The following is a 26,210-nucleotide window of genomic DNA, read 5'->3' as shown; positions in this document are numbered from 1 at the left end:
CAATGTAATGGGTTGAGTTTTATTTGTTGCTTTAATTAATTTAGGATCATACAAAATCAGAGTTAGATTCATGGAAGATTGTTCGGGTTAGTGAAGATTTTCGAGTAATAGCATTGGGCCTGCCAGTACCTAAATACTCTGGTAACCCTTTGGATCCACCTCTTCGCTCTCGATTTCAAGCTAGAGATGTTTATCATCTGCCTTTTAAGGTAAGTGTCCTAACAGAAGCATTGGATTGTTTCTACTGAGTAGAGCTAATCTTTTGCTGTTGTTTTACTTACCTTACCTCTGAAAAGAATCTTTGAGTAATAAATTTTTCTTAAAGAGTATTTTTCATACTGGGGCCTAATAAATGCCTGAAAAGTAGGCTTAGAAAAATAACTTCTGTAAAACAATATAAACCTAAAAGAAATCATTCTTTTTTTTTTTCCTCCCCTATTAAAATTAATTATGTGTCAAGGAGCAAGTAAACTCCTTGTGTCTAAATAAGAGGGAAAACCAGAAAATGCCTCATATATCATGAGCTGTGACCACGACCACAGTATGATCCCAAAATTAATTTACTCTGTGATTTTATGTTCTATTTTCAGGACCATCTTCAGCTATTATATGCAATTGGATCAAACATTTCCACAGAAAGGTAATTTTTCATAATTAAAAAAAAATGGAACAAATTAAGAAAGCAATGTCCTTTCAGGATTCTGTGCTATTTTTGTATCTTCTTTCTCTGCATAGACACCAGAACTGAAGACGTTTTTAATAGGTGTGGGTATATGCTGACACAGCTTTTCATGTGCAGCCTTCATATAATGAATCCTCAGTTCTTTAGAACTTCAATCACACCTTAATTATTTGCACTCAGAAATAGAATAGTTTCAGCATCTTATACTATATTTAACTTCTTGGGCTTTAGTATGTTAAATATAGATAGCGTATATAAAAATCTGTAATTACTTTTTCCTATGCAGAATTTCTCAGCTCCTGTCTTTTGCTACAACTCTCTGCTCTCAAGAATCTTCTACGTTGGGACTTCCAGATTTTCCTTTAGACAGCTTATCGACTGCAGTTCAGATTTTGGTACGTGCATACACATGGGCTGTGAAACTGCATGGGCTTAAAATTTCTCAGAATTAGATCTGGATTATCCATATTGTTAGAAGAATGTTAACATGAACTTTCAAAAGACAAACTGGAAAAAACTAAGTATGGTTTGAGGAAGAAAAGCCCCAGTCAGATATCTCTGGATGATAATTTATCCAAGTATATAACTTAAGATTGAAGGACAATGTATGGCAGGACACAGGATTTGTGATGTGATTATATGTATCTTAGTGCTGACAGTTTTTATTCTGCTAAATCTTACTTGACCTCAGGGACATCTACAGTTTTCCGGATGACACTGAGGTATTCAGTGGAGAGAAATGAAAATCACAACCTAAAAGTGATTCTGAATTAAAGGCATGCATATAAATCAAATTGATTGCATTACAAAGACACTTATTACTCCCCGTTGATACCTAAAAGGACCCAAAACAACTACTGAAATGTGTGGGTATAGGTTTTACAAGATGAAGCCTACATTAGGACTTTAGGTTGGGTTTAGAATAAATGTAGGCATAGAAGGTTACCTGAAGATGCAGGTTGTGCACACCTGAAGATGCAATGCTTCCTGACAGCTGCAGTCCACAGGGGAATATAACAACTGCACAGCTGCTGAGTTCACAGTGGGAGGTCTGGCAGGTGAGGACTTTCAGCTTTCCCTGAGAGGCTTTTGTCACTTGGACTTTAGAATTAGATAGTAAAAAGCCAAAGTGAAAACAGAAGGTGCCTCCTGAAGAAAGTCAGGGAAATAAGACCTGAGATAAGAGAGAGAGTGGGGTGGTACCCTTTTGCATGGGGGAAGAAATGGTCAACCCAGAAGCGTAAAATTCCAGGACAGCTTCTCAAACCCTCTCTCCAAGGTGCAGGGTTCAGTAGAAAGGACTTTTAGGATAATTCCCTATTGTGTCTTTGTACAATCATCATTACCTATGGTACTGCTGAGTGGCAGAGTACTTCTACATGTTTTATTGGATTATAAATATTAAAACATACCAATTACTTCTGTTATTGTGATGTTCAGTTCTCTCGGTTGTGGTGGTTACCAACAGATATTTTTTTTTTCTGAATTAGTGATACTACGTCAGATGTTAAGAAGTGATTAAAATTCAAATTCAGAGAAATGAAACAGTATTTGGAGGGCTTTAGGAAAAAAATACATGTTGGATTTTAAAATAAATTGCAACTTTTTATTCTTTGAGCCCTGTAGTGAAAAATTATTTTTAAATGAATGCCAGATGGCTTTCAGAATAATGGAAAGAAAATGAGCCCTAAGCTATTATCTAAACTATGGAACGAAGGAAGCATTTTATTATACATTACAGAATGTGAAGTGTTATCATTGTGTGACAGTTTCTTTTTTAGGTAGATGAGAACTGTTTCTTTTAGAATTAGTTTTAAGCACTTAGTTTTCTAAGCTGACTGTTCTCAGTGATTCTAGCTGCAGAGTTTTTCCTTTGCCTGCTGGGTCACAGCCATCTTCTACTTCCAGCTTGGTTGACTTAACTGTTTAAAAGTGTGGAGGCAATGAATTGTAATGACTGGCTTCTTATCTTGTCATAGATTCTCACCATTCCAAAATGCATTTCTTAGGTTGAAAACGCCTGTCTGCTGAAAGGAAGAATTTTTTATTGGGTGCTGTTCTAAAGAGGCTGATTTCATATACACCATTGTAATTAGTATTAATTTGAGATAATGTGGAAAAATTATATGTTTGCTTTACATATAGATAGAGGGCTTTTAAAATGCAATAAAGGGCTCCCCGATCCTTTAAGCAGTCCGTTTACTACAGTGCCTTAAATGGTTTATTTTTACTGATCTTTTTTTAATGTGGAACGTTATAAGTAGTATTGCTGATTATAAGTATAAATTGAATTACACATTTTATAAAACATGTATCTCCTGATTTCTTTTCTAAGCAACCCCTCTTTCAGTTGGGTGCCTATGTAAATCCAAGTGTATAACTGAAAAACAGTTGATTTTATTTGAATTATGCTATTCTCTTTTTACTTACTTTGGTGAAGGCTTGAATAAGTAGTGCCAGTCCACAGACTGTTTTTCATTAGTGTTACACACAAGTAGTCCTTAAAAATTTGCATGTCTTTTAAAACAAATGGTCAAACGTTTCTTTAGGAGTTTTGAAACACTTTTTTCCACCATGAAAGGTTTTATGCATGTATTTCTTGAGTATTCATAAATGCACTTCCTTTTCTTTTCTCTTACTGCTGCAAAATAATTGAATCTTTGTCTACTTCAGGCAGCAACTGAAGAAGAGTTAGTACCTACACCTAACAAAGAAAGCAAAAAAAAAGTTGTTTTTAATATTGTGTAGAAAGTGCCAACATACTTAGTTACTCGTTTCAAAACAAAAGGATTTTAATCAAACTGTTCAGAAATTCCTAGGAATTTATTTGTTAAGTAGAATCCATACAATGTAATAGAATCAAATTTAAATACAAGAAGTTACTGTTAATGAGTAGATCATTATTGTAATATAGTTTTCTTGTTATATTGATTCTTAGCTAGCATTTGTGAAACTCGGTTACCTATAGTGGGATTTGTCTTTCCTAACCTTAAATGTCTTAGCTAACTGAGCCTATCACTATAGCTTCCATTGATGCACAGGAAAGAAAGTAATTCTTAGGATATAGTTCTTCTAATCCACTCTAGACATTTATATTAAAATAAATTACACCTGAGCGATACCTGTTTTGACATTTGATAGAACAATGCACGTAGTGGTCATTTGTACATTGCCTTTATAGTTTTATTTTATGTTCAATGCTATCGAGGATTTTCAGGTTAATAGCTGATGACAGAATGAGCCAATGGTGTTTCTAATTTGTATTAGGATTCCTTTCCTATGATGTCAGTCCAGCATGTTATTGACCGGCTTTACCCCTATAATGTTTTCCTTGGAAAGGAAGGCAGGACGGCAGTCAAAGATGCATTAAAAGTAAGTATTGCACGTATATATTGTAATTTCAGGAAGCGTTGGAGTCTTACAGTAGTTCTCCTGACTAATATTACTTCACTACTTCTGTAAGAAAAAAGAAATTTTTAGTAAACTAAGTGTCTACATTATTGCTGTTGCTAAAGCAGCGTTTTTAATAAAAACAAATTTCATAAACTAGTAGATTTCATTATAGTGAAATCTGAAACCTCCATGTTCTGTAGAATATTTAGACCTCTGTTCAAAAGTACAGAAAACCTCTCAGTATCTAAGTGGTTAATTAACTTGAAAGTAGCTAGTTATACGGTTAAGGTAGTCAAGTGCTTAAAAAATACCTCTGGCATTTGACTTTTAAGAGGAGATACTAAAATAAAAATAGAGATTACAGGCACAAAAAGGTATTCCATATAGTATAATTATAGATGATCTGTTCTGTTGTTTTGTCCATGTTTAATAATAGTTTATAAAGCCTATAATTATGCTGGGTTATTTCATTTATCCTTTTAAGACTTCATCTCAGTGCTGGCTTTCTTTCATTTTTTAATATAATTTAGGAGTTATGTATATTTTGGAAAATTAGTGCTTGTGACCTAGTGTGTCTTACTCAGCTCTAGAGGTTATTTGCACATGCATATTTAGAAATAACCAGCTGAGTAGCTAGTGAATATTTGTTTTTCCTAAAACTAAGCCTACATGTCAGGGAAATATTTGTAGCTTATCTCTTCCAACACCTTCTCCCATATACAGCCTTTTTGCATTGTATTCCTCATTTAAGCAGGCTGATTCCCTATTTGCCTTACTTGAGTTTTGGGAAGGACAGTTGTTGCATTTGAAGGAAGTTGCCCTGAATGACCTGCAAGCTTTCATGAACATTCCAAGCTGCCTCCTGTGGAGTCCTACCTACCAGTTCTCTGAATAAGCCAATCCAGGATCTGTAGTCCATTAGTTACCTTCATCACTCCCTTTCAGAATTATGAACTTCACTGTTTCATGGTTGCTGCAGATAAGGCTGCCATTGATTGCCACATCCGCAGCCAATTGCCTCTTGTTTGTGACTAGCAGGAGCTGTCTGTGCAGCACCCGTGCCTAGTTTGTGCAGCACCTGGGTTGAGAGGTTATTCCAAGCAACCTCAGAAATCTAAATTGATTGTATCATGCTGTGTTGCCCCTTCACCCTTTGCCAGCATGATTGAAGTTGCCCATGAGAACCATGGCCTGGGTGGAAATACAGACTTCTATCTGTTAGTAGAGTCACTTCCGTTTTTAATATACCTTTATTTTAAATCCTTTGTGCCATTTTCTTTCTCCTATAAGTTAAAGATGATGAATGTCTTTACATTCAGTATCACCAACTTCATCCATTTTCTGTTTCCTTTACTTACTTTTATGTGTCATGCATGCTTTTGCTTCCTGTGTAAGACAGGTTGATTTCACTACTAAAATTGTCTGTCTCAATGATCGTATGCTTTTAAATACCTCCTTATAATTTATATTTTTCTGTGTTAGTTTTTCTTTGTTTTGATACTCTTCCTCATCACTTCTTATATGAACTTGTCCCATGACGTTAACAATTAATCAAAATCAACATTTAATCTTATTTGGAATTTTATTCTATTTGCACACAACAGATCTTGTTAAGCATTGAACCTTAAGAAATGCAGACAGTAACTGGTGGTACTGAAGAACTTCAGTTTATAATGAAGTCTTAGTAATAGCTGCACCAGAACTGTGCTAAATGTGGATAAGAAATTGCATTTTTCCATTCCATAAGAAATGTAACAGAGAGTAGTCTGGCAGAAGCAGGGTGATTTCTTACTCTGCTTTCCTACAGATTGCTGAGGAGTATCCAGCTAATATTTGCCACTGAATACTTCTCTCTGTGTAACAGAGGACAATTAGGAAATACTAATCTTAACTGGGAGGGACTGAGAGCTGAAAAAAGAAATGCTTGAAGTGTATTTGAAATTCATGGGTAAATTTATATGAATGAATTAACATCTATAGAAAATAAAACCAAATTTAATATAATAAAATGTAAAGTTTAGGCATTGCAGTTGGGGGCAGATATGGGGAAGCAGTAGTCTGGCTGATTACATGTCTTAATTTCAGGATGTCTTCCCTTCCAGTCAGCTGTCAGAGCTGAGGAGTGAGTTAGCCAGCAGCAAGGCTAAACAGCTAGTTTTGGCAGCTGTTAGACCCTATGCATGTTTCTTGGAAATCGTATTCTCCAGGCACTGCCTTCCCAAACATTATCTTCGGCTTGGGTAAATCTTTTTCTTATGTGCATCCTTGCTCACTGAGATGCCACCAAGACCTAGATTTTCCTCGTAATTCTTGTTCTCAATAATTAATTAATGTGAAATGCTGACTTATAATGTGTTACATAGTTAGTCTTGGATGCACAGAGATGCTTTGAAATGCAAATCTCTTGCTGAGTCGATCTAGTTGGAGTTAAAACCTGTTTTAGGCTTAACTGTCCATCAGCCAACTTTTTCATTTTATACAAATGTGACTCCTTGTGTCTTACTATGTAGCATAAAAAAACCTGTTTATGGATTGCACACTAGCCCAGTATCAGCAGTGATCTTGAGTGTTGCTTATTATTCAGAATATTTGGGCAAGGGCTACAGTTTGCAGTATTCAATTAGTTCATTAGCTTGCAACACATGACAGAAGTTCTAAAAGAAACTTAAGAGTGATATGCCTTTGTGTACCCTTATTTAAATTTTCTGCACTTTGGAAATTATATCAATTTCTATTCTAAAGAAGATTTAAACTTAGAAGATCTTGCAAAGGGAAATATGACTTGATTTGAATTCTGTTCTTTAAAATTATTCTGGTTGTGCATGAAATATTGCCTTAACAAATTATTTTGGCTGACAGATGAATGTTTGAAAAATGGTTGCAAAAATTAAGTAAAAATCTATTTAAGCTTTTTTTTTCCTGAAGATTTAGATGTAGAGAAATCACTGCTTTTAAGGAAAACAGAGTCCAGTTAAACATTCCCAGACAATAATCTTAAGCACATATGATGTCTCCCACAGTGTAGAGGTTTTCTTTCCTGTGTTACATTGATAGGCATTCATAAAACTGGTCATCTTCATTTAGGCTGAGTTTGGTGGCTCATAAGAGACTCCAACTATTCCATATTTATTTCTTTGTTGTTCCACAAGCTTTTAGTATTTTATTTCAAATTCATTACAGATTTTGGGTTTGCTTTTTTGATCCCCACATGCCTTTTGCATGCCTTTTTATGCCAGTGTTGGAAACAACCACTTTATTTTACTTTCCAATCAAGAGAATCTTCACTTGAGATTTTAGAAATGATATCTAGATTAGTTTGTCTTAATAAATGAGCAAGTCCTTTTTAGCCTGTTATCCAAGTGTTTAACTTCAATCTAAGACCCTTCTAGAATTTTTTTTTTGTCATGGCTTAATAAATACTGTGTTTACTTTCTTGATCTTATATAAAAACCTTTTTTGTTCCCTTTGATACATTTCTGTGTTATTTACACAACCACTTCAGTCTTTCCTGACTTCTTCCTCGAAAACTGCTTTCCTGCTTCGTAGTAGGGAATCTTCAGACTACATAGACACATAGAGAGTGAACTAATAGTTCAGGAAACTGGAATCTTATTTCTTGTCTAGACAATTTTGTTTACTTCTAAGATATTTCTGTTGCAAATTTGGTCTAATGAAGGATTTGTTTCTCTTATTTCCCCCAAAATAATCTGTAATCTTTGAGGCTTTGCATTAATGAATACCCTTAGTGCCAAATGTACCACTGCAGTGGATTCTGTCCTTCAGACTTCATCTGTCTGTCCCATCTTGCAATTGCAGTTCTTACTTTGCTTCCTACGAAACAATTCAGTCCTTTTTTTTCCTTGAAAAATTATCTTTCCTCCCCGTGCAGAGAATCTTCCAAGAAAGATCAGTTGCCTTTCAATGCCTCTTTGGACAGCTTAGTTGTTCTCTGGGTTCAGCATAGTGGTTATCTGCAAATTCATGTCATTTAAGCTCTCTCCTTTAACCAGCTGGATCACTGATGTATTCTTTGCAGTTTCCATGCTGAGAAATTACTGATCGTTACATACTTCCATGTGGTCAGAATTCCTCTTCTTCCTTTTTTCTATTTTTTTTCAGTTTTTCCCTCTCATGTGTTTCTAGACACGCAGAATGTGGCCTGATGATTATGGACTGCTAAACCTCAGCCCTTGTTTTTGGTGGCTGGTCTTTTCTCTTTTCTTTCCTCTTGAGTCTGAAGCAATGAAACTGCCCAGTTCTGGCTCTCCAAGTATCTCCCAAAGCCTTTGATGCTGAATGTTCTCAATAATTATCCTTCCAAGCCACAAATAGTTTTTTTCCTTTATTGCTATCAACTTGGACTTTGTTTAGAGGAAGTTGCTTCTGGCTCAGGCATAATCATGGAATCATAGAATTATTTAGGTTGGAAAAGTCATTTAAGATCATCAAGTTCACCTAGCACTGCCAAGTCTACCGCTAAACCGTGTTCCTAAGCACCACATCTACACGTCTTTCAGATACCTCCAGGGATGGTGACTCAACCGCTTCCCTGGGCAGAAGTATGTTTACTGTGTTGTACAGTAATTTCATGCCACTTGTTGATTCCATATCTAGCTATTGTAATTCTAAATTAAGCACTGCATCAAGGAGATCTGTCTTACTCAGAAGGCTGCTTCTATCTAGGTGTAAGTGTGATAAATAGTTTAATTACTAAATTATCCAGTTCAGCAGCATCTTTCTGCTTGCATGTGATGAATTCAAATGGTACAAATTCAGTTAAATGAAATCAAGTTGTATAAATTCAGTAAGGGTCTGTACAAAGATACACAGTCCTCTTTCTTTTTTTTAGCCTGGAGAAGAGGAGGCTGAGGGGTGACCTCATTGCTCTCTACAACTACCTGAAAGGACGTTGTAGAGAGGAGGGTGCTGGCCTCTTCTTCCAAGTGACAGGGGACAGGACAAGAGGGAATGGCCTCAAGCTCCGTCAGGGGAGGTTTAGGCTAGACGTTAGGAAAAAATTCTTTACAGAAAGGGTGATTGGTCACTGGAACAGGCTGCCCAGGGAGGTGGTTGAGTCACCTTCCCTGGAGGTGTTTAAGGCACGGGTGGATGAGGTGCTGAAGGATATGGTTTAGTGTTTGATGGGAACGGTTGGACTTGATGATCTGGTGGGTCTCTTCCAACCTGGTTATTCTGTGATTCTGTGATTCACTGTCCTAATTTGGGTTCTAAAAGGCCAGCTGGGAAAGTCTTAGTAAGATATTAGGATTTTAAGGAAAAAAAAAACAAAGAAAGAAAAACAACCTTAGAACTTTTAGGTTCCTGAGATCTTTATATACAACGTCTGCTGCTGCTGTCTCCAAATCTTCCGTGTTTGATACAGAGGCTGCTGATGCAGGTAACCTTTCTTGCTTGCAGTTATATTTTTTTGATAGTATCTGAATAAGAGATTTTAGTGTAGAAGCATTTTGCAATTTTGTGTATGAGCAGCTTTGGCCTTATTGAAAATGCCATTGACTTAGTAAGAATATTACAATTCACTAATGAACATAAAAGTAAGAGCACCCTAATGGCTTTCTACAATCGGGTAACCACATCAGTGGACAGAGGAAAAGCTATGAATGTAATCTATCTGGAATTCTCTAAAGGCTTTGACACAGACCCCTCCCCAACATCCTTCTCTCAAAATTGGAAAGATATGGGTTTGATGGGTGGATTGTTTGGTGGATAAGAAACTGGTTGGATCCATGACAAGTGGTGTCCCTAAAGGGTCTGTACTAGAACCAATACTGTACTGTCTGTACTAGCACCAATACTTTCGTTGGTGATACAGACAGCGAGATCCAGTGCACTCTCAGCATGTTTACAGATGACACCAAGCTGAGTAGTGCAGTTTTCATACCAGAAGGACAGGGTGTCATCCAGAGGGACCTGGACAAGCTGGAGAAGTGGGCCTGTGTGAACCTTTTGAGGTTCAACAAGGCCAGATGCAAGGTCCTACACCTGGGCAATCCATGGTTTCAATACAGGCTGGCGGATGACATGATCTAGAGCAGCCCTGCAGAGAAAGGCTTGGGAGTTGCTGATTGATGAGAAGCTCAACATGGTCTGGGCTGCATCAAAAGAAGCGTGGCCAGCAGGAAGGAAGGCAGTTTCATCAAATCCTTTTCTATATTGCGTTTACCTCTGCTTTTGACCACAGAAAGCAAGGTGGGTCCAATTCCAGATAATTGAATTAAAAGAGATAACAATTTTTGCTGCTATAGACATGAGAGGTAATAGAGGCAAATCAAAAGAAGTGTGGCCAGCAGGTCGAGGGAAGTGATTCTCCCCCTCTACTCTGCTCTTGTGAGACCCCTCCAGGAGTACTGTGTGCAATTCTGGAATCCCCAACATAAGAAGCATATGGAGCTGTTGGAACGGGTCCAGAGGAGGCTGCAAAGATGATCAGAGGGCTGGAGCACCTTCCACATGAGGACAGGCTGACAGAGTCGGGGTTGTTCAGCCTGGGGAAGAGAAGGCTCTGGGGAGACCTTATAGCGACCTTCCAGTACCTGAAAGGGGCCTACAGGAAAGCTGGGGAGGGACTATTTACAGAGGCGTGTAGGGATTGGATGAGGATGAACGTCTTTAAAATGGAAGAGGGAAGATTTAGATTAGACGTATTCACAATTTGTGTGGTGAGTCACTGGTACAAGTTGCGCAGGCATGTTGTGGATGTTCCCTGCCAGGAAGAGTTCAAGGCCAGGTTGGATGGGGCCTTGGGCAGCCTGGTTTAGCGGAAGGTGTCCCTGCCCATGGTGGAGGGGTTGGAACTTGGATGTTCATTTAGGTCCCTTCCAACCCAAACCATTCTATGATTCTGTGGTTTCACGGAATCGTCGTTGGAGTGTTTCTTAAAATCATAGTTTGCTATACTATTCAGTGGGCATTCCTATCCTCTGTTGTTTAATGTTGTCTGAAGTAGACTCAGCTGTCACAGTAAGAATATCATTTGGTGCAGCCCTTCACCAAAGCATGTTTATCTTAAGTTCATGTTTAAATATGAATTTTTTTGTAGGCTTTTGTTCCAGAATGGAAGTTTACAAAGTGATGAAGTGTTTGTATGAATGAATCTGCATTTTCTTTTTAAACTTTAACAGGTGGTGCTGTGAATTCTAGTAGTAATAAAATTATATGCTTTTTAAGAATTATTTTACATTAGGGATTTCTGTTTAAGAAAATCATTTTTTCGAAGTATTCTAAGGAGTTGGATGACACTTCTTTTTTTCTTGTTTACTCAGCTTTCACTCTGTTGTGTAAAGTAACTCAGAGAGTTTGTAATTTCTATCAGTGGGGTTTTTTGTGCATCAACCCCTCCTTGATATGACTTCCCCTTCCCCTGCAAGTAAGGCTTTTTACAGGATTTTTTAAGCAGTTTTCATGCTTTCTGTATACAGCATAAAGTACAGTATAATGCTCAAAAAAGATTGGGAAGACAAATGTCCTAGTTTTTGTTGTTGATAAACCCAGAACGTGCTGAACATTTAATTTGTACAGGTTGTCCTCAATTTTCCTGGTGTGATAAGGCAGTGGAGCTAAGTAAACATGTTACTTGATGGTTGTTTTTATTGGTAGCCAGATGTTTAAATCTGCCGTTGGTTATTATGACCTGCAGAGATAGGTGATCTATTATTATACATGCTAAAGGCTATCATCCGTTTCTCTTATTATTTCAGTCTATCAGGCTAAGACTTGGCAAAGTCACCATGTGACATTTTCACTTTACATCTGTCACTGCAATCAGAATAAGTAGATGGCATATGATCTTTTTGCTTTGCTTTGGTTTTAAATGTAAAATAGACCATTGAGAATGTGAACATAAGTATTTGAAGTCAAAGTTGGAATAAATGGATTTAGGACTTCACAAGCAATTAGTCTTCAGTATGCTTCTGGCCTTGTTTTCAGAACAAACAGTTTTAGAAATCAGAAAGCTGTTCTTAATAATTAATTTCCCCCATCCTTTAATTCTACAGCGTTTTGAGCTTCAAGATTCCGAAAGCCACTTTCTTCCCAGAAGGGTTACAAAAGTAGAAAGTGTACATAGCAGCAAACCTTTCAAGGCTGATGTAACTGTTCAGATTGGTGAAAAAGAAGTGACATTCCAGGTATGAATTATAGATTCATTGGACTACATATGTTTTTAGATATTATTAACTTATTTTCATCTCATTATGAATTTGACACTTACATGTGATACTAAAACTCATTTGCATTGAATGTTTTTGGCAGTGTAATGCATATTTATTAGAAAATCATTTAGCTTTAAATTGTGGATACACAAGATTTTATTTCTAGATAAAATCCTACTTTCCTGTGTGTGGTTCGTTTAAGCTTCTTGTGTTAAAAGAAATGCTAAAAAATGGATGAAAGAAAAGCTTCTAAATTTATTATTTTTTATTGAATTAGAATAACAGAGAGTACTTGTGATGCTTTTGGTGCTTCTTTCCCTTTTTCTTCTAATGAAAGCAGTAGTCTGTCTTTGTCTACACTTCAAATAAAATGTAATGAATGCTTGGTAATGTTCTGACACAGGATGTTGGGAAAATGGAACAAAAGTAATCACATCAAATGTGATTAGTTTGAGTTTCTTCCAATGAAGTTTATGACCTGCTAGGTGGTGAAATAAGGTCTTTTTCAGGAAACAGATGCTGATCTGACAATTTGAAGTTAATGTTGAATTTGGAGAGTCTGTAAGGGAGGTGAATTAGTGAGAGGCAGAGAGAGATCATATTAACATTGGTGAGGAATATCCACAGAGTTTGTACCATGAAAAAGTGAAAAGGGGAACAGCAGCAAATGGGAATTGGTCAGAAAAAGGTGAGTCTGTAGAGATCTTATTCAGCTTTTTTTTTTTTTTTTTTTTGAGGCAAGATTTTTGCTTTCATTTGGCATGTAGGCAATACCTTCTGAAAATACTTCTGTAGAATGTCTCTTAGGGAACAGGAGAGCATGAAATGGTTGCCAGACTAGAATGGGAGCTAGAATTAGAGCAAGTGTCTTAACATGTGGAACAATTGAAACTCTCCAGAGTTCTGGTCAAAGTAGCTTCTGCAGATTTTGACAGCACAAATTGCTCTTTCTCTTCCATGTTTCTCTGATGATCAAGAAATGGTGATTTTTATATTTTATCTCTAGCATGAACAGCCTCAAGTACTTCACAGACCCCAGTTCTGTAATTGAGATTATTCACATTTAGGTTTTTTTTTCATGAAGAGTGGGCAAAGGAGGTGTGAAGGAAGCTGTCTATTCGAAATTATATGATTTAATGTTTAAGTGGAATATTTAGGTTTGATGGATGGCAATCATGAGCAAAAATTTAAAGTAGTTTTGGAGAAGTATAACCCGGTCCACAAAACCCCTAGGGTTATCACAGCTTATTGGCTTATTTATCATTTTGATTTTTTTTTTCCTGGTAGGTTCCAGCTGGGACTGGGCTCTTAAAAGAGCGTCCTCGATCAGATTATTTCATAAGGACTTCCAGCCATAATCAACTGTTGGCAGAAATGATGCAATCCCATATGGTTAAAGATATGTGTTTAATTGGCGCGAAAGTAAGCATTTAAATTTCTATTCTCCATCCTTCCCCATGCTCCTTAGAATGTCAACAAGTTCTTATTTTTCAATTTTTTTAGGGCTGTGGAAAAACAGTTATTGCTAAGCAGTTTGCTGATATGCTGGGATATAGCATGGAACCTATCATGCTGTACCAGGTAAGCAAACTATCTGCTGATGATCATGCTTTAAATACAATCCAAAATATAATACACAGATGTCAATTCGTTGTGTTTATTCTCTCTATCTCAGTGATTTTAAAAGCTGCAGCTGTTTTCACTTACAGCTACAGATTTCAAAATCACTGATAGTCACCGATATGTGATAAAGAAATAAAGGATAGAGCACTTTTTACTCTCTGTTAGAATGCTCATGTAAAATGTCTTTATATTGCATGTCTAAACAGAGGGGATACTGTGCAGCAGTATAGACGCTACATTTTTATTACCTATAAACTAGCCCTGATACTGCTTTCTTTTGATTTTATTGACTTCATTGTCTATGTAAAAGAGAGGTAATCTATATAAAATGTAAGGACAATCACTTAACACAGTGGTCTTTCTCCTAGCCACAGAGAACTGACAACTCATTCTATGATTTGGCATGACTGAATGTCATAAAGAAAACTGTATCTTTTGTGTCTTCTCCTTTTTTCTTCTTTCTTTTTTTTTTTTTTCCTCCTTTTGAAGTATCTTAACTGCCTTTAGATCGGAGTGGTGACCACTAATAATTCATGGGTGTTGAATGCCTCTGGAAGACTTCTTGTCTTTCATTTTTGGGTTTTTTTTTTGTTGGTCTATATGCTATTTAATCTTGTAACATTTCATAATAGGTTTTATGTTTCCGGGGAGTTTTTATAAAGTTAAGTTCTTTTGTGTGTTTCTTTTGTCAAGATCACCTGATATCCTCTTGTATGTTTATTTTTTTCTGATTCCTAACATGTGCAATTTTAAACAGTATTATAAATTTTGTGCTTTTTCTTTTTTTACATTTCTGTTTAGTGTGATGATTACAGTAGTGGTGGACTGTGTTGCAGTAGAAATTAGAAGATAAGGTTCCATGTTCAGAAGTGTTGCATACTAGAAATGTAAAATGAAGGATGATGTTTAATATATACATATTACATTCAAAGGATATTAAGTTCATTATTCATAGGTGGTATAACAAGCATAAAGTAATCTTCTTCTGTCCTTAGCCTAATTGTTGTTATTTTATTTATGTTGTCTTAGTACAGATGTGGCTTTAAAGATAAATTAAGGGCGAAGTGAGTGTTAACACTGTTTCAGAGATGCACAGGCAGTTGTCATAGTTGCCTTAAAATCACAATTATGAGATAAAATAAGGAGGAGGAAGAACCAGAGAAATCTTAGGGAGCATCCACAGGCTTTGAAGGTGGTGGCAAGTACCTTATTGTTGCAGCTTCATTCTTCGTGAGTTGGAGGAGAAATTTACTGGAAAAGTAAGGGCAGAGTGAATGTTTTTACTGAATAAACTCTAAAGTTGTTATTGAAAAAGGTTAGCATATAGGTAGTAGTAATAGTTCCTGCAAGGCTAGACATGCAGAATAAAGGGATGAAGGTTTTGGAGCTGTCAGTTGTCTTGGAGTGTGGCAAACATGGTGCAGTGGGGCTGCTGTACATTTAGGGTTTTCACCTTTGATTTTATCTTTGATTTACATTTGTAAGTGATAATTTGCAATGCTGCAAGGAAACGTTAGCATCAGATTTAATGCAATACATTGGTCTGTTTCTTCAATCGCTTTGCTTGTTTAGATTTTTCTCAGGCAGGATCAGGATGGAGACCTCCAAAAGAATAAATGGCAGTGGCAGCTGGTTTGGAAGTGCAGTGGCATGTGGGGAGAGAGAGACACTGAGAGAAAAGGGTGGTAAGGTTGAAGGGCTGAAACACACAAAAAGTGAGAGAAAATAGACAAGAAAAATATTACTGATAACGAATAAAGAGAGACAGTTCATTCTACGTTTTCCTGCATTGTTCAGAACCCTCCCAGACAGGATCTCACTGCTTTTCCTTCCCGCAGTGTGGCTTCAGCTGGTAAAGGCACAAACTCTGAAATTGTGTCTGCACAGTGGAGTCAGACAGGCGACTGGTGCCCTTTTCTTGAGCTTTAAAGTGGCCAGGTGTGAGTGGACTTGGATTCCAAAGCTACATAGCCTCATCAAGGCTATGTTATGTTCATAGCAACATACCTAGATTCCCAGAAGCATTTATTACCTTCTATGCAGTGGTATATTAAGATAGGCATGTTGTTTCTGAGCCAGAACTGAGTGTGTCCAGCTAGCCTGCATACCTCTCTCTGCACTTGTCACTCTAAATGTATTTTTAAATCATCCCAGGAAAATAACTTCTACATCTTGACAAACCTGCTTAAGGACACACCCTAAGCCTTGTTTTGTTGTATACAATACATTATTGGGTACTCGCCAGACAAATTAGACAATTATTTCATTAAAAGCGTGGCCACTGTTTTTCAACATCCTAACTTTAATTGCTGTGGCTTCACTGAAGAGGAGCAGAAGACTTCCTTTTTGGAAACGCTTGATTAGGGCTGACAATGAAATTAGTTATTCAGTAAACATCTTTCAGAGGGATTGTAATTCCTGCAGAAATGAAATCTAGGCCAAATTTTGATGTATTTCCCACTGAAGTGAAACTTTCCTTTAGTTTCACCAAGGCTTGATCAAGTTCATAGGGCAAAGTGTATTTATAGAGAAGCTTTTTGATGATATCAAAAAGTGTTGCTAAGGCAAATAAATGTCCATGATCTCATTGTTCACTATGAATTCCTGCATAGATAAGACTACGTAAGATCCATGTGTGCGTAGATACAAATAGATATTTCCCATGTACAATGTCTTATATAACTCCAAATGTTTTATAGAAAGCATTGTCTAAAAATTTAATACAGCTGAGCTGTATGTCTTCTGGTAAATTTTGAGAATGCATTTGTTTTCCTTAAAATATGCAATAACATATCATGGGCTTTGCATAGCAAAGGAATAGAATAATTTAATGACAGAACAAACGTTAAATGTGTTAATTCATACAGTAATCCAGCAATTAATTCTATGAGAAGGTTAATAATGCTGTAAATATAGCACATTTTTCTACTCTGGTTCGAAAAAGTATCTTTTAGATTTTTTTGAGAGCCGTAGCATGTTGTCCTAAATCCATTTCTAAAATTAAGGAGGCTTTTATTTGTCCTATGGTTCATTTATATTTTCCAATGATTTCTGCAGACACAAAAATAAGTAGTAGGGCACTTATCCTTGTTCTGAAGCAAGAGCACTGTTTTTCTTCTGGCTTTGTGGAGAAATGAGTTCTTAGACCTTACTATATATTTATATAAAGTTTACTTTTATTTCTAGTATTTACTTCATCATTTTTGACAGTGTGAAAAGACATAGCTCTTTAGATTGATATCACAGAAAAAAAAACTCTAAAAGCTTTTATGTTGTGAAGTGAGAATAAAATTTACCTAATACAAGGGTTCACAGACCTTTTGAGGACATAGATCACCTCTTATACTAACAGTTGGCTCAGCAAAATATTCCTGTCTCCTTTGTGATATCTGACATCATCACTCAGATTTCTCATTATGTGCAATTCTATGTAAGTAAATTGCTGACAAAGGAAACTCATCCTGATTAGGAAAGGTTTGTTCTTAAGTTGTCTTTTAATGCAGTTAAGCGACAGCAGATGAGGAACAGCAGCCAGCTGGATTTTGTGGACCATAGTTAGAGAACTTCGGGGTTAAATTGTTTAAAATAAAACATATTCTCCCTGTAGAGTTTCAGGGATAAAACCCAGCAGTGTTCAAAGTGATGTTATAACAGTTTTCCAGCAACTTGCTCTTTTCTTCCCTTGCAAAACCAGTCTTTAGGCATATCACTAGTGTTTGTGTACTGTAATGTTTTTGTTTCTAGGTTTTCTTTTTTTCTTTCTTTGTGCATGATCTCATAATTTTTCTTTACAAATTCCTTCCAATTTTTTATTTGAGAAATACTAACAAAGTGTGAGTCCAAATTGGCATGAGAAGCAGGAAACAGAGATTTTTCACCTCATAATTGCCAAGAACATGATTAGCGCTTTGAGCCATGACAAACAACTGGGTTGGAGGTTTGTATTTCTATAGCTGCTAAAGGGGCTGAAATAGATGTTATCCTACTTGTTTTCACTCCTTTTTTTTCTGTATATAACATTTAGAAAATAAACAACATAATGTAAAGTGCATAGGTTACAATGACTGTTACAAATTAAAATATGCATTTCGTTTCACAGGACAATAAAATATAGTATAAAGTGCCCAAAATAAGAGGAAGGAAAATTAATTCATATACTTGTATTACCTCTCTTCCGAAGGGAGAGGATTTTAGTGTTAGTGTGTTACAACGCTATCTCGTAATGTTATTTTTTAGTATCATATATTAAAAACTGATATAAAGTAAATAAATAGGAACAATAAGTCACTGGGCAGGTACTTGGCCATAAAACGAAATCCTTACAGAAGCTGCGCAGATGTTAGCAAATGATGCTTCTTTTTAATGCAACACTAAAATGTATCTGATTCAACCATTTAAATTATGATATAAACATTGATTTTGTATTTCAGGAAATATTTTGCAGCAAGATATACTTCTGAGTTTATCTCCAGAAAATTAAAGCATGGCTCTCAAGAGGCTGTTGGAATTACAGATGGACATTCTTTATAGTATACTAGGCTCCTGAGCAGTTCATACTCTATCTTGTTTCATTGCTCTCGAGGTGAATTGTCGGAGCTGTGTTAGTTGAATATTCAGTTGTACAGCATTTACTAGCTACTGTATGCACACTTTGGATGCAAGTCCTAAAACCACATTTTTCTCTGGCTTTGATAAAAATGTTTCATGTTCTGTTTTCAGACCAATTTGTTAATAAAATACAAAAGAGCAAACACAGCAGTTAAAAAAAAGAAACCCACAGAAACCAGAAATACAATGATAAATATGCAGTCTGGTTTTATGGGTTTGAATGTAAGGCTTTAAATGATACAAACGCAGAAGCACTGAAGGAACCAGACTTTGTTATTTTAAGGCTTTTAAGGAAATGTATAAAGAGGAAATGATTCAGGCCATGTGACGTAATCTGTTCTATTTTTATTCTTTGAAGTTCAAAAGGTTTATAGTTGTGAAAAGGACGTGTGCAAAAGCTACAACTACTATAGAAAATATTTTTCTCATCTGATTTTAGGTTGTGTTCACAGCACAGCCTAAGGAAGGAATTTTGTCTTCCAGATCACAAAACGGCTAGTACGTCTTTGGTGCTCTAGTGCTCACCTGTTAAGATGGAGCATCTGTTATAAAATATGAGTGCTAGATTTTGCTTTTGGTTTTGATTTATCCCTGAAGTATTATCTTATGATATGCTATGTACTTCTGGTATTTTTTGTGTTGCTGGCCTCTTCCTTGTTCTGTCTTTTCTTCTCCGATGCTTCCACTGCATTTTCTTAATGAGAGAAAGAATGTCCTGATGGTTTGTGTTTAAGTTTAATGATTGAACCTTTGCTGTTTCAGGTGACTACTTCTGTATGAATGAATGACAATTTTTTTGTTCCAGGTGTAAATTGCTGCCCCCTTCTGTACACAAAGCTGTGTACAAGTTCTTATGCTTGCATTACATTTCTAGGAGGAGAGAGCTTTTGTTCTAGTTTGAAAGGTGATATTGGCAAGTCTAGAACAGCCAAAGACTATTTAACATAGGGTGTGCGTAGATTCATGTGTGCATTGCATTTCTAATAAGCTTTAGAAAAATAACTGAAGACTTTCTGCTAATATTTTTTCAGTATATTCTCAGGGAAAACAGAATGCATTTTTTAATGGAGGAAACAGGTACTGGCCGGTGAATAAATTACAGCATAAATCTATTCCTGTGATGAATTAATGCTTACAGGATATGACAGCTAGAGATCTGCTGCAGCAAAGGTATACTCTTCCTAATGGAGACACTGCTTGGAGACCATCACCACTCGTTACTGCTGCCCTAGAAGGAAAGCTTGTTATTCTTGATGGTATTCATCGAATTAACCCTGGCACTCTAGCTGTACTTCAAAGGTCAGGATGTGAGCATGGATAAGTTGGGTGCGAGTGATGTGTTCATTGAGTGCGTGCGTACTGAGAAATAAAGTTTCTTCTGGTAAATAGGATTCTACAACTTCATGAATGCAGTAAAAGTCAAGCTGAGCAGTGAAGTTTCAGAGAATATGTAATGTTCATGCTTAAAAGCAGAAGCAATTCTTTAATATTCTTTATAAATCTATAATACAGGAAATTTCAGCTCTTTGTAAATACTGACTGTAAATCTGAATTGAAGAATGAGCTAGATTTTACTCTGAATTTATGAAATCTAAAAATTAATAGTATTTGCCCAGTGATTTGAAGATGCAAAATGTCAGAAAATGTTTTAAATACTTGGAATACATTCTGTTTCTAAATAAGATGTGATCATTACATTTATACATAAAAGCATGCTTTATACTGATTGCAAAGAACTTCCTAAACTTTATTTCATAATTTGTTAAAAAATACAGTTTCTAGAGTAGAAGTCATAATAGCAGATACTATTTTAAAAATAATCTCTACTGTCAGGTCAAATGTTTCTGCTGCTTTATGTGCCTGCACTGTGTACTGGCCTTTATAAACATAAAGGACATCACCAAATTTAAAAGCACATTGAGCAAAAACATTTTGTGCCATCTTTTATTTATATATATATGATACACATACACCTACACATGCGGAGGGCCAGAAGAGAGAATTATATTTGCCTTTAGATTTTTCTTCTGGCATGGGCATGTGTTCTATCTAATCAACCTCTGTATAAAAAAAAAATAAAAGCTGTGTCTGTATGTGTATTAGTCATTAAAACCAACTGAATGTTGCTTCAAGAAATTAAACAGGAGTGTATTATTTGTACAAGTATAACATTTATGTTATGCTACTTATGCACACTCTAATGGTAAAATGGAATTTTTTATTTTTCATTATTTTACCATATCTGTTTAAGCTAAGTTGACTGGGTGACTTGGTGCTCAAACTGTTTACCTATGCTAATTATTTTACATCCACACCTGAATGCATCTTAAATTTGTGTAACTTTTTGGGTTCACTATGGCCTGTGTTGATTGAGGTAGCTTTTAAAAAAAGTATTAGTTGAAATAAATATTTTAAAAGCCATTCAAAAGCTAGATAAAGCTTATTCTTTATTTTCTAACAGACTAATACATGATAGAGAACTGACTCTCTATGACGGCGCCAGGTTGTTAAGGGAAGATAGATATCAAAAATTAAAAGAAGAATTACAGATCTCTGATGAAGAACTACAGGAAAGGTAAAGTGTCAGCTACAACTATAGAATGCTAACAGTATCTCTTCCTGTCAAGAGAGTAATATCTTTAAATTTTTTTTACAAAAACATTATGCAAAATGCTTCCTTTTAAACTGATACCTTCCAGTCACTAAGAGAAACATATTTTAAATGTCAGTTTCCTCATGAGCTTTTTTCTTTTTGTGGCATGAGAAAATTATATCCTGTTTAGAGAGCTCAACTAAAAGGAAAACATTCAGTATCCTTTAGCAGAAGGGCTCAGAAATTGAAAAGAAATTATTAGTCCATAAAAACAAAGGTACAAATTTATGTAATATTTAATTTTGGAGCATTTATTAACTGTATTGGAAAATAAGGCTAAATTGAAGTTAAATACAGCTTGTTACTTTCCTTTGCCTCATTAGCTAGAAAGCTGGTATTTAATTTACAACTAATATGGGGCAGGAAATCCTAAGGATGGGCTGGGACCCATTATGCTTATTCTTTTTGTTCCTTCACTTCCACTTGTCTGTAGAAATGTATGAAACATTCCACCGGTTGAAACATTTTCTAGTCCTCTGATGGTCATACTCGATACGTAGTCAAACACAGCTGACCAGTTGCAGTTAATGGGAGAGATATTGAGTGTATGCAAAAAAATGCATTTTAATATTTAGTAGTATGTAAGGAGCAAAACATACTGTGATTCTTAAATGGCTCTAATCTCTGGAAAACAGTCGAAGTTTCATGTTGAATGTCTGTGCTCATACCTACTCTGCAGGGTATGTGTCTGCCCCTTTTTTCTCGGTTGTCTCACTGGATACAACTTTTTCCTTGGACTTTCTCCATAACGTACACTTTAGAAAAGCTGTTTTGCTGCCTGGTTTTTCTGTTATTTCTGGTTCCTGTTTGATCCAAAATACTGTGTTTTCTTTCAAAAACAACAACAACAACAAAAGAAACCAACCTGGACTTCATTTGAAGTCTTTCATAGCATTTGTTTTAATTTTCTTGTAATGGTGTTTTAAACTGAGCCTTCTTGTTGCAAATTGTATCCATGCTTCTCAGGCCATACACCCAGCTGGATGGGCATTTCCTGCATTTGTTTTATTTGAGTGAAGAACTATTTGTATTTGAGAAGTGTTCTGTTTATCAGGATTTTAAGCCTAGACTTTGAAAAGAGACGTAAAAAAAGGTCCAAGTGTCAGTCTTGGATAATACCTCAACTTCGCATAGGACTTTGTACTTCAAAATAGATAGTCATTGTGTGAGTTGCCTTATCCCTGCTCCATGTCCATGGTTTTATCCAAGGAGCTTTCAGGCTGAATGGCAGTGGCTGTGGTATTTTGCTTAGTGTATGGTACCCTTTAGTTCATGCTAATATACTCCAAAAACCTACAGAATTCACCAGACATTCATCTGCAGCTCTGCCCTTCTTCATGGGTTCAGTCTCTCTCACAAGACTAGAGCTTCACATATAGATTCCATATCTCCCTGTTTATATTGACTGATAGTTTTGACTTTCCTCAGAAGGGTGTCCCCTTTCCTTCAGATTGCAGTGTACTGCTTTTACCTAGCCACCTTAATATTTTGCAACAGAATTTACTGTGAATTGTTAAGTCATAATTGATCTACTTGACTGACAGTTAACTCTCACCCTCTAATCCATAAAAGAAAGGAATAAATTTCTGATTAGTACTTGATCTTAAAAACAAACAAACAAACAAACAAACAAACAGAAACCCCACTATATAGGCATTCTTGTATCTGGAAGCTCAGTGTGACCATTTAGCACCATCTTAAATACGGATGAAAATATTTTATACTGAATTAGCTGAAGTACATTGTGCTGAGAATCCCGCCTCGTGATCCTGGGTGAAACAATTCAGTCTGGACCCTGTTCAATTTTTCGTGTACTAATTTATTGAAAAGAAGCTGGGGTAAATAATGCAAGGAGGTGATTCTGCTCCTTTATCCCGCCCTTGTGAGACCCCACCTGGAGTATTGTGTCCAGTTCTGGAATCCTCAACGTAAGAAGGATATGGAGCTGTTGGAATGGGTCCAGAAGAGGGCTACAAGGATGATCAGAGGGCTGGAACACCTTCCCTATGAGGGACAGGCTGAGAGAGTTGGAGTTGTTCAGCCTGGAGAAAAGAAGGCTCTGAGGATACCTTATAGCAACCTTCCAGTACCTGAAGGGGCTACAAGAAAGCTGGGGAGGGACTATTTACAAAGGCTTGTGGTGATGGGACTAGGGGCAATGGCTATAAATTGGAGAGGGAGAGATTTAGACTAGACATTAGGAGGAAATTATTCACGATGAGGGTGGTGAGGCACTGGCATAAGTTGCCCAGGGAAGCTGTGGCTGCCCCATCCCTGGAGGTGTTCAAGGCCAGGTTGGATGGGGCCTTGAGCTGCCTGATCTCATGGGAGGTGTCCCTGTCTGTGGCAGGCAGGGTGGAATTATATGATCTTTAAGGTCCCTTGCAACCCAAACCATTCAATGATTCTGTGTATTTGCTTCTTTGGTTTTGGCTATGGTTTGCTTTGGCTCCAGTGAACTCCTCTGAAGAGAGGGCACTGTTCTCGTCAGCCCTTGAGGAACTCAGGGTGTGCTAGGATGTCATCTTTTTTAATGGTTTTGGTCCATTACATACTCTGAGAACATCACTAGCTTTCACTGGCTCTGGGACGCAATGTCAATAGTTGCTCTTTGATTCCAGTACTGCAATCCCCCTGCTACTTGTCCTTAGCAACAGCAGTTACCTGTCACTACAAGCTTCAATAACTTCTATTGGTGCAAAATTAGCCCTTCTCTCCAGACACTTTCTCATCAAATGATATCTCGGTACTGTCAGCTGATTTAATTAAGAAAACACAATGATGCTAACCATCCGTCGCTTGCCCTCAAAAGATTACTTTGTGGAGGTGTTACAGAAAATACGTTGTACCTTGAATGTATTTGCAAATGGGCTGGACAGATTCTTACTCCTGAACGAAGCTTTCCATGTTGATGAGAAATATTCTGTCTTTTGCTGTGCGTCAGTGGCTGTGGCTTTAGCTGCACTTCTGGTGTTGGAGCAGGGTGAAAAGAGAGCTTTACTTATCCCAATTTACTGGATTTGACTAAAGCAATTTCAGTATAGTTGCTCTTTGCTAGGCCTGGAGAGTATACACTGTCATTCCCAGTTCTGCTGTAGCTGAATCTGGAATGCTTGCTGAGTGGCACGTTGAGATTACTTTTCCAAAAGGAAGTTGCCTTTGGAAAGTGGTTTCAAGTTTTGTTTGAATCAGGACATTGCTCTGACACCTGCCCTCCGCCCCCAATGTCGCTCATGCAGTCTGAGGTCTCAGTTCTCATTTGTGTATTTGGAATCAATATACGTATTTTAAATATGGCACATAGAATGCATACTATACAATTACAAAAGTAACTTTTTATTTTGTTAGTAACCTTATTATAATATTATCTATTATCTACCTGATCTCATGTACTAATATAGTTCTTTATGCAAAACAGTGGAAGAGGAACAAACATACTGAGGGACATTAGTGATTCAGTGGAAACACATGACAGTTTTAAACGCCTAAGCAGCCAGACAGGACCTAAAAGAAGTAGCTAAAAATAGTTATGAACAGAGCTGATGTTGGATCAAGAGAAAACAAGGCCTACTTGAAGTGAATGTGCTTAAGCCATGGCAGTGTCATGAGCAGAACTGGACAAAGACGAAAGTATTGCTTGGTTTTCCAATTGTTTTCAAGTTTTGCAGGTCAAAACACTATTATTTGTAAATTATATCTTTGGACAACTTAATTTAAAAGTCTTAGTACTTTTGTAAGACCTAATAAAATACATTCTTATCTTAAATTATGTTAATTATTGTCATTGAGTTATATATTCAATATTGTTTAATTACTTTTCATTACATTCCTACATCTGCTGTGTCTCCTAGTGTTTTTCTGAGAAGGGTGGGTGCAGTAGCTGTGTCAGTACTGACAGGTCCACGCAATACATTTGCCTTTGAGATTATGGGATACTCCTTGGCCAGCTGAAAGCCTGTAAGGTACAAGGTACCTTGCAGTCTGCAGAGAGTACTTTTTCGTGTCTTCATTCTTGTGCCAGTTTGGCTGTAGAGTTAAGTTAGTGGACAGTCACAGCAAGATGACATTCACTCATTTGAGGAAATGAAGTATTTTTGTTTATGAGTTTGGAGAGAAAAAAAAAAAAACAAGCTGGCCTTAAGAAAGTGACAGATGGTCCTTAAAGATTTTTTACATAGAAAGAAATTATAGCTGCTGATTCCTTATTCATTTAATGGTTGTATGAGTCATTTTTCTGAACAGGTTCAGAGATTAAGAGGAAAGTGCATTCAAGTACTGTACATATCTAAGATTTTTGCATAGAATTTCTTGTGTAATCACCCATTGCGTCACTGAGACAGATACTGTAAAAGTCGTGCACAGCCTTTGCAAGACAAGCAATGAAGTGGTGGTTTGTCTTACAGTGCAGTATTTTATCCTGCTTGGGTAAATATCCCCACCAAAACACGTACACACACGTGCACACATGTACACACAAAGATGATAAGTCCTTGGTGTGGTAAGCAGTAAGGCAGCTGTTATAGGAAAATCTAGAAGTAGGTATATGATAGGTTTCTTCAAAAGCTAAAAGAAGTCACTCATAATGTGTGGGTGGTTTTAATGCCCTGCAGACAGTGGATTTTTTTCCATGCAATTAGACTGAAAGGAAACACAGTAAATGAAACAAATATAAAATGTGGCAGGGGGTGAGTTTAGTAAGCAATAGAAGTTTTTAATAGCTTAGTTTTTCTAGCTTTTACTAATCTTTATTGTCCTTTTTTTCCAATTTAGTGAATTTTCAGGTAAAGTAATCTGTTAATTTTTAGACTGATGAAATTAAACTAGCAAGAGAACAGTAGGTCTTTGTGGTCCTAGTATTATAATAATTCCTAACTCATAAATTTTGATAGAAAATAAGGTTTATTAAAAGAGACAAAAGTAGTTTAATTTTGCAAGATGGCATTAGGAATGCCCTTGTGCTTTTTTTTTTTTTTTGCAAGAAAAAGCTTCCATTGCTCAGAACTATGTGTCGATAACAAGAAAATATTTCCCTTATATCACCCTGAACAGGCTGGGTTGTGGTCTTCCTCTCGAGAGCAGC

General features: G+C 36.5%; 1 protein-coding gene across 1 annotated transcript in view; it reads left to right on the top strand.

Annotated features, from left to right (window-relative positions):
- VWA8 (von Willebrand factor A domain containing 8) overlaps positions 1-26,210 on the top strand; it is a 202,253-nt gene that overhangs the window by 44,827 nt on the left and 131,216 nt on the right. Inside the window, exons 6-14 of the mRNA XM_069880696.1 lie at positions 45-209; positions 591-640; positions 969-1,077; positions 3,950-4,054; positions 12,091-12,222; positions 13,534-13,668; positions 13,750-13,827; positions 19,616-19,776; positions 20,939-21,052. Coding sequence (XP_069736797.1) covers positions 45-209; positions 591-640; positions 969-1,077; positions 3,950-4,054; positions 12,091-12,222; positions 13,534-13,668; positions 13,750-13,827; positions 19,616-19,776; positions 20,939-21,052 — 1,049 coding nt within the window. The remainder of the gene's footprint in view (positions 1-44; positions 210-590; positions 641-968; positions 1,078-3,949; positions 4,055-12,090; positions 12,223-13,533; positions 13,669-13,749; positions 13,828-19,615; positions 19,777-20,938; positions 21,053-26,210) is intronic.

Source organism: Phaenicophaeus curvirostris, chromosome 1 (genome assembly GCF_032191515.1).
Source record: "Phaenicophaeus curvirostris isolate KB17595 chromosome 1, BPBGC_Pcur_1.0, whole genome shotgun sequence".
Lineage (NCBI taxonomy): Eukaryota > Metazoa > Chordata > Aves > Cuculiformes > Cuculidae > Phaenicophaeus > Phaenicophaeus curvirostris.
The sequence above is the reverse complement of the archived record's forward strand: the minus strand, read 5'-3'. Positions and strand labels throughout refer to the sequence as shown.